Source organism: Scomber japonicus, chromosome 20 (genome assembly GCF_027409825.1).
Source record: "Scomber japonicus isolate fScoJap1 chromosome 20, fScoJap1.pri, whole genome shotgun sequence".
NCBI classification, from domain to species: domain Eukaryota; kingdom Metazoa; phylum Chordata; class Actinopteri; order Scombriformes; family Scombridae; genus Scomber; species Scomber japonicus.
This window is the reverse complement of record NC_070597.1, coordinates 1,162,618-1,171,834: the sequence shown is the minus strand read 5'-3', so window position 1 is coordinate 1,171,834 and position 9,217 is coordinate 1,162,618. Positions and strand designations below refer to the sequence as shown.

Genomic DNA, 9,217 nt, shown 5'->3' with positions numbered 1-9,217 from the left:
AAACAGATTACATTTATCTCACTTTTATTTTACAGTTAAAAAGGTTTTCAGACTAAAAGACAAAATATTAGTTTTTTAAGTGTAACTTTTCTAAGAGAAGAGAAAGATGAAATTCAGGAGTCGATGCTGCGATGGATGTGGATGGATGTGTGTGAATGTGAATGTATATAAATAAGAACATTTATAATTTAACAGCTACAGTTTCTTCTGATAAACATTTATAATGAATTGTTCTAAAGACTGAAGAGAAACCAATACATTATGATAAATCAAAGTCGGTCTGTTAACCTGTAACGATCTCTCATTTCTTTCCACTTTGAGTTGCTGTTTGTAACAATGAAAACATTAAACAGAGAGATAAATAAGAACAGACATTCATTATTTTACTTTAGTGCTGGATCCACTGCTGTTATTGTGTCTGTCAGGATATTTGATGAGTTGTTTCTAATTTCATGGTGGAAAATAGAAAGAATGTATTTTGGAGACACTAATTTGGTCAGCTTTCTCTCTTCATTAGTTTAAAATTCTTCATTACGAGTAAAAAGGTTAAAATCCTATTTGAAAACACAATATGTAATTTCTGCCGTCAGCTGTTAGATACAAGACTTTACACCCAGCAGCTGCTCACACACACACTCCACTCTGACTTTTATTGATGCTGGAAATATTTATTTGATTTATATGTGAGGTTACAGATTAGATCAGAGAGAAAGAAAGAAAGAGATCAACAGATATTCTGTTTGTTCGTTCTGGAGAATTACTGCACAGGACGAATCTTCATGCTGATGGTCTTCAGGGAATAGTTCCAACCCTTCCACTTGGACCACTCCACTCCTACAGCATCGATAGTGGCATCAGCCCCCCAGCGATAAACCCCGTTAGGGTTTGTATGGTGACAGTGCCTGTACCAGAACGCCCCCAGGAACAGTCTGGCACAGTTACCGCTGTGAGAGTCCTGGTCTTTGTCGAAGGTGGAGAACTTCTGTCCGTTGTGAGGATTCAGGGCATCTCCTACAGAAACACAAGAAAACAACAAGTGTATGATCACAACACTGCTGCTAATGACACCATATTATATAATGTTATATAACTATTAACACTACAACTGTCACTACTAATACAGTACTACTGCTATGGCCACCACTTGTACAAATACTTCCAGTACTACTAGTACTGCATCTGCTGCTGCTACTGTAACATAACAACATGCAGTATGTCATGTAGACAAGAACTGTAAAAGGTTGAAGTGATAAAAACACCTGAAACCTGCTGGGGCTCATTTACATTTTTCCTTTAAATGTGTTTATAAAAACCAAAGCTTCATGTAATTAATAAAACATGAGCAGAACACAGATTTGTTGTTACTGAGTTGAAAATCTTTGTGAATCTGTCTTTAGCTGAAGGAATCACACAAATAATCCAATATAAGGACAGAAATCCTCAGTATCTCCATGTGGAAACCAAACATCAGACAAACAGAAGTACTAACTGCTAACAGTAACTGACCTGCTCCTCCATTAGTGAATCCAGACACATGCAGTCTGTATCCGTGGGACTCTGGGTCGATGGAGAACGAGGAGTAACGAGCAAACACTTTGTTCCCACTGAAGTCCTCCATGTCGACGCGAAGCTCGACCTTTTTCCTCAGAGTCAGATGGAAGAGATTCTCCAGGCCTGAAAACACACAAACATGAAGTCACGTCAGAGTTTGTTTGTTTTAATGAACAGAGAGTTTCATGAAGTCACATGACTGTTCTCACCCAGCCAGTACTCTCCAGCAGCGCTACCAAAGCCCTTCTTGTATTGATCCCAGGGCCTGTAGAAGTTCACCGAGCCGTCCATCCTCCTCTGGAACACCTGGGGGTTATTATGACGGTCAAACAGGAAGTGTTCATACTGAAAACCACTCAGCTGTGACTTGATGACTTCTGTTCAAAAACTCACCGTCCAGCCTCCTCCTGCTGAGTCCATGTCACAGTACACCTACACACAAACACACTCATTAGTAAATATGATCCTTTACTAAAACTATATTCAACCAATCAGCAGCTGCCACGTCTTGAGTCTGAAGCACCTTAAAGTGTCACTGACAGCTGCTAGCTGCTCCAACTGACTCCTATTCAACAAGTCTCAACTTCTCTCTAGAAATACTGAGTCAGTCGTTGTTTTCAACGAGTCATTCTGGTCTCAATCTCTAAACTCAGGCCCTCTAATAAGTGTGCTGGTGGTCATTTAAAAAAGTATTACTTTTAATAAGATGCAACCTCCAGGAAATCTATTAGTGTGTCTCAGAGCCTCCAGTGTTGTTGTTCAGTGGAGGAGAGATACACCAGCTTCAGCAGCATCAGATTGCATCGTAAAGTCCACGTCAGTGAACCCAACTCATAGTAAAACATAAAGCTTGTCTCCAGAGTGTCAGGAGGAGGAATAATGTGTCTGTTTCCCAGTCACAGTTTCTTCAGGAGTTTTATGTTGACTTCTGTCTGCTGACACTAACAGACTATTAATGATTTTAAAGGTAAAGTACTGTTTCAAAATGATATAATCATCTTTGTCAGGTTCATCAATGATGATGAACCTGACAAACCTGACACTCTGGTGTTTGTTGATGTGTTTTTAAACAAAGGATTTCAGATAGTTATACTAAAATTAGTTTTTTAAATGCAGACAAAATGAATGTAGAATGTCAAATTCACTTTGTCTAAATGATTGAATAAGGCATGTGCTGATAAAACCATTTGATTCCTATCAAGCTTTGATTTGAAGTGTCATTACTGAGTCAAATGTATGAAATTTGTCCCTTGGAGCCAAAATGGCCCAAAAAGCTTGTTAGCATGCAGTATGCTAACAAAAGCAACATGTGCAGAATGCCAACAATACTCTCCAGTATGCATCTGACCAGTCTACCTCACCTACTGTGTCCCACAATGCAAAGCACTGGAATATCAGAAGAACTGACTGAGTGATGAAGTTATACCATTGGTTGGCTGAATGCCACCACTTCCTGTATCTGTTTCAAATTAAAAGCAGTTAAATCTTTGGTAAAATCAAGAAGACCACAAGATGCTGCTTGGTAGCAGTGATTACTGAACTGTGAATACAGACGCTGATGAGTTTTGATTCAAACAGACTCTAGGACTCTTTCACATGAAAACACTCACACACACCTACATTTCTTTTCTTGCTTGATTTAATACAACTATTGGAAACTGAACTGAGTTGTGGTCCATCTGTTTTTGCAGTGCAGGTTTTGGTGACGTATATTTTATTGCTTTTTGCTGTTTGACTTATTGTCTTGTATGGTTTGACGATGCTACTTTCTTTCTGTTTCACAGTTATTATGTTTTAGACGTAACTCTGACTGGCACCGCTCTTCATTTAAAAGTGTTAGAACTACAAAGTTTATATAAAGTCTGTGTATCCAACCAGTAACAGGACTACCTCCAGTTATATCTGCTGGTTTAGTAGAATCAACCTGAACTGTCTTCACATGGTGATGGACTCATCTTTGAACCAACATCTTCTAACTGTGTCCCAGAGAGGATGAAGTGTACCTGGACAGCAGACGTGGCTCCGATGGGATAGATGGTGTACACTCCACTGGGTCGGCTTTTATCATTGTGATGGATGCCACTGCAGTCCAGCGGAAGATGCAGACGGTAGCAGCAGGTCAACGCTGGAGCCAGGAGGAGGAGGAAGACTGAAACCAGCTGCAACAGAAACACAGCAGCACACATGAAACAGAAGCCTCCTGCTCATACTGAATATTAACAGAAGGAATCATTACAGACAGAACAAGTACTTCAGTGTTCATTTAGGCTCCTGACTGCTGGTTTAAAATGCTTTCAAAATTGTGAACCCGTACTTTAAGCAACTATTTCTGCTCATAAATGTCCTTAAAATCAAAATTGAAATGATTATTGATCCCTGGTCAACACATCCTCTAACAAACTGAAATGCCTGATCAACATGAATTCAGTCAGGTGTATAAAGTCTCAAACTTACCTTCATCGTCAGAGTTCTGCTGAGGTGATGTGAAGAAAATCTTGATATCACTCAGTCTGTATGCTCTGATGTGTCTGAGCTGTATTTATATCCCAAAGATTCTACCTAATCCTACCTAACCACTCCTCATGCCTGAACCTCACCAGTGTGAGCAGGTAGTGGGCGTATTGTGTGGCAGGTGTGCTGTGTGTCTCTGGGTTTGTGGGTGGAGACTAAAGAATAGACTTCATGCTGGCAGAGTTTACAGATCACTGATAATATAATTATAACTGATCTTTTAACAATAAAGAATCAAATTAAAGAAATTAATTAAATTATTTTTTTGGTTTAACACCTTTTTTAACTTATGCAATCTTAACTGATGATGCATCACAACATTTTTATCTCTTTACAGACGATGAATTTAATTTATTTTTAATCTTGTAACAGACCATTAGTGTATTATCCTTTTAACTTGTCACAGCAGTATTTGTGGTTTTGGGATGTTTATTATAAATAGTTTTTGCTTCTATTAAATTTAACTTTGTGTCGATTTTAAAGTTTTAATCTAAATTATCTCCTTGTACATAAATCTCATTCCAGGTTCATTCATATGGACATAGGATTTATTCATCATTGATTTTCCAAACTGCTTATCCTCTCTAGATGGTTGCAGGGAGTCTGCAGCCAATCCCAGCTGTCATCAGGAGAGAGCCAGGCACAAGGAGAACATGCAAACACAGAAGAGACCCAGCCGACCGGCGGGTTCGAACCCAGAACTCTCTGCTGTGGAGCGACAGTGCTAACCACTGCACCACTATAGAATTTATTAACATGAAGAACAATGTAGACCAGATTGATCATCAAATGGACGATGGTGGAAGAAGGATTCAGATCTTTTAAGTAAAAATAAAAAAATGCATAAAGTAAAGTTTGAGAAACAATCTGAAGTGATTTATGTTGAAGGAATCCAACCAAGCAGGAAACATTTCCCTTCATAATTACTTTAAATGTTTTAGTTAATAATATAAGTGTTTGTGTCAGAGACATCACCTGTACAACTGATATCTCTTGAAAAAACATAGTGTAAACCAAAGGGCGTAGGTCTGTTTCAATATTGGTGGGGACCTTTTCTGTTGTACCGTAAAAATCAACAGTTGTGTATGTGTACACACAAATAAGAAGTACTAATAACCTGTCCATCATTCCTGTGCCAAAGTCATCAAAGATGACTCTACTCAATGACTTTAGACCAGTTTCCCTAACATTTGAACGATCATTCTGTTATTCTTAAATTATTGCACGTTATCACTGAGCCATCAGTTTGTTTAGTTAGTCAACCGGTTAGTTGAGGCGGCAGAAACCGAAGCACTCCACCACACCCTGCAATGCTTGGAATCACAAAACACCTTCACACCCTGTTCATAGACTTCAGTTCAAACTCTTTATCAAACTTTTGGACATGACCATTGACCTGATCATATGTCACTGGATTCAGAGCTTCCTGTGGAACAGGGTGAAAGTTAATAATCGAACAAGATCGCGGGTACAAGCGGCCGAAATGAGCTTCCTCCGTAGGCTGGCTGGGCTCTCCCTTAGAGATAGGGTGAGAAGCTTGGTCATCCGGGAGGAGCTCGGAGTAGACCCGCTGCTCCTCCGCGTTGAAAGGAGCCAGATGAGGTGGCTCGGGCATCTAATCAGGACGCCTCCCTGGTGAGGTGTTCAGGGCCCGTCCCACCCGTAGGAGACCCAGGACACGCTGGAGAGACTATGTCTCTCGGCTGGCCTGGGAACGCCTCGGGATCCCCCGGGAAGAGTTGGACGAAGTGGCTGGAGAGAGGGAAATCTGGGCTTCCCTGCTTAGGCTGCTGCCCCCACCCCGACCTGTCCCTATTCGACCCCGATAAGTGGAAGAAAACGAGACGAGAAGAGATATACAGTTAGCTAGTTTATACTACTTTATATACAGTTAGCTAGTTTATACTACTTTATATACAGTTAGCTAGTTTACACTACTTTATATACAGTTAGCTAGTTTATACTACTTTATATACAGTTAGCTAGTTTACACTACTTTATATACAGTTAGCTAGTTTATACTACTTTATATACAGTTAGCTAGTTTACACTACTTTATATACAGTTAGCTAGTTTATACTACTTTATATACAGTTAGCTAGTTTACACTACTTTATATACAGTTAGCTAGTTTATACTACTTTATATACAGTTAGCTAGTTTACACTACTTTATATACAGTTAGCTAGTTTACACTACTTTATATACAGTTAGCTAGTTTATACTACTTTATATACAGTTGGCTAGTTTAGTCCAGTGTATAGTCAGTTCATCCTCCAATAGAAGAACAGCTCTACATTTACCTCCGAAGAACTGCACCTCACAGATTATTAAAGGCCCAACATGTGTATATTTTGAGCCACAGTAAACATAAACAGTTTCTTTCTTAAGAGAAAAGCAGAAGAAAAACAAACTGTAACAACTTCAGAAATAAACTGATATTAAAAAATACATCCAGGAAACAAACTGCTGAAACAAAACCAAACCTTTAAATACACAAATCAACAAACATCTAATTCATCACCAGGTAACAGCATATTTTAAAGTACATCTACATTATAATAGTCATGTGTAAAGTAATGGTATTATTATGTGAATATATTAATAATAAAGTCTCTGATCTTTCAAGATTAAGCTTCATAACTTCTGTCTGCTAAACATCCAATCTGAAGTGATTTATGTTGAAGGAATCAAACCAAGCAGCCTCAACTGGACACATTTCCCTTCATAATTACTTTAAAGTTAATAATATAAGTGTTTGTGTCAGAGACATCACCTGTACAACTGATATCTCTTGAAAAAACATAGTGTAAACCAAAGGGCGTAGGTCTGTTTCAATATTGGTGGGGACCTTTTCTGTTGTACCGTAAAAATCAACAGTTGTGTATGTGTACACACAAATAAGAAGTACTAATAACCTGTCCATCATTCCTGTGACTCTACTCAATGAGTTCAGACCAGTTTCCTTAACACCTGTTCCCATGAAAACATTTGTTATTCTTGAATTATTTCACGTAACCACTGATGGAGCCATCAGTTTGTTTAGTAAGTCAATCTGTTAGTTGAGGCTGCAGAAACTGAAACACTCCACCACACCCTGCAACACATCCTGTTCATAGACTTCAGTTCCCCTTTAATTCTATCAACGACACAACCATTGTAGGCCTCGTGTCTAACACTGATGAAACCTAGTACTGTATTACAGGGGCTGAAGCTGTCATTGGTGCACAAACAACCACCTGCTGCTAAATACAGCTGAAACCCAGGAAATCATTATTGACTTCTGATGCATGCTGAATCCTAAAATAATCATACACCTAAATACTGACTCCATCAGCACCACTCACTCTTAAATTCCTCAGAGCATCCATCAGCAACAAGCTGAAATGGAAAACTAACACTGAGCACATTGTTGCAAATCTATCCGTCTATCTATCTATCTATCTATCTGTCTATCTATCTATCTATCAGTATTTGGTGGAGCTGTTAACAACTCATAGACATCTGAAATGTGAGCCGACCACACACTGCTTGTTATGTTTAAGTCTGTTCCTCTGTTCATATGTGTTTAGATATACAGAAGTGATGCTACAGAAACACTATTTTATCAGGAGGGGAACAGACTGCTGTGTGACATTCAGAGGTTTGAGGCTGAGCTGCAGGTTGAGTGGAGGTGTGTGGGGAAGTTTATTAGTGCTGTTGAACGTAACCGCTGTGAAACTATCAGAAAATCACATTTTATTGATCTGATTCAGCAGCTTTCTGACTGTCAGCGCTCCCTCTCTTCACTCACTCTCTAGCTCGCTCCACCACACCTAACACAACAGCGTCAGTAAATCCGGCTCTGTAACGACCTCTGTAGCCGCTGATTGGCAAAGAAACTCCTCCTCATTCACTGTCTGGACCTTTTCTACAGAACATGGAGGCAGAATAAAGAATAAAGTAGCAGCAGAACAGACTCTCTGAGAGCAGAGGAGAGCAAACAGCAGCAGAGGTTAACATGAACTGATCCTCTGTGCAGCAGACACAGACAGGTGGACACTTGTCACAATGTAACACAAAGTTAACATCATCCACATTAAAAAGAGTCGAGTGATAAAAACATATTGCTGTAAGGAGTGTGATGTGACCATAAGCAATACAGCTAATGTCATGCTCTCATACTCTCACCGGTCACTTCACCAGGTTCACCTGTGTAATCTCAGTCAATCCAATACAACAGCTCTGCACATGTTATGATTACACTGATTTATCTGGAACATGGTCTTGCATTGGTTTGGTCTCAGTCTTGACTCGGTCTCGGGTGAGCTGGTCTTGACTACAACACTAGAACATAAAGCTGTCAGATAAATGTAGTGGAGTAGAAAGTACAATATTTCCCTCTGAGAGGTAGGAAGTAGCATCACATGGAAATACTATAGTACTAGTACCTCAAACTATACTACAGTAAAGTACTAGTACCTCTAACTGTACTACAGTAAAGTACTAGTACCTCAAACTGTACTGCAGTAAAGTACTAGTACCTCTAACTGTACTACAGTAAAGTACAAGTACCTCTAACAGTACTACAGTAAAGTATAAGTACCTCTAACAGTACTACAGTAAAGTACTAGTACCTCAAACTGTACTACAGTAAAGTACTAGTACCTCTAACAGTACTACAGTAAAGTACTAGTACCTCTAACAGTACTACAGTAAAGTACTAGTACCTCTAACTGTACTACAGTAAAGCACTACTACCTCTAACAGTACTACAGTAAAGTACTAGTACCTCTAACAGTACTACAGTAAAGTACTAGTACCTCTAACTGTACTACAGTAAAGCACTACTACCTCTAACAGTACTACAGTAAAGTACTAGTACCTCTAACTGTACTACAGTAAAGTACTAGTACCTCTAACTGTACTAAAGTAAAGCACTACTACCTCTAACAGTACTACAGTAAAGTACTAGTACCTCTAACAGTACTACAGTAAAGTACTAGTACTGAGATGTAGAAAGCAGCATTAAATGAACGTACTGAGTAAGTTTGTGAGTGTTGAGTTAAAATGAGGATTTGTACCTTTGAACGAGGCGTCGTGACACCTCAGAGAGGAGATGAAGTCTCTGAGCAGAGAGAGCAGAACGAAGCTGAACTGTGGGTCCAGCCTCTCA

General features: G+C 39.3%; 1 protein-coding gene across 1 annotated transcript; it reads right to left on the bottom strand.

Moving 5' to 3' along the window:
* Nucleotides 1-647: 647 nt before the first annotated feature.
* Nucleotides 648-2,007, bottom strand: LOC128381617 (microfibril-associated glycoprotein 4-like). Its single transcript, XM_053341663.1, has 4 exons — nt 1,945-2,007; nt 1,761-1,857; nt 1,507-1,674; nt 648-1,011 (listed from the first exon to the last, which is right to left on the bottom strand). The coding sequence occupies exons 1-4, from the start codon at nt 1,969-1,971 to the stop codon at nt 758-760; spliced, it is 546 nt and encodes a 181-aa protein (XP_053197638.1). The 5' UTR covers nt 1,972-2,007; the 3' UTR covers nt 648-757.
* Nucleotides 2,008-9,217: the final 7,210 nt, after the last annotated feature.

Excerpts from the sequence above, each read along its gene's own strand:
- LOC128381617 (XM_053341663.1), bottom strand. The coding sequence starts at position 1,971 with ATGGACTCAGCAGGAGGAGGCTGGACG. Across the intron at positions 1,858-1,944 it reads CAGCAGGAGGAGGCTGGACG|GTGTTCCAGAGGAGGATGGA; the intron begins GTGAGTTTTTGA and ends AATAACCCCCAG. Across the intron at positions 1,012-1,506 it reads ATTCACTAATGGAGGAGCAG|GAGATGCCCTGAATCCTCAC; the intron begins GTCAGTTACTGT and ends GTGTTTCTGTAG.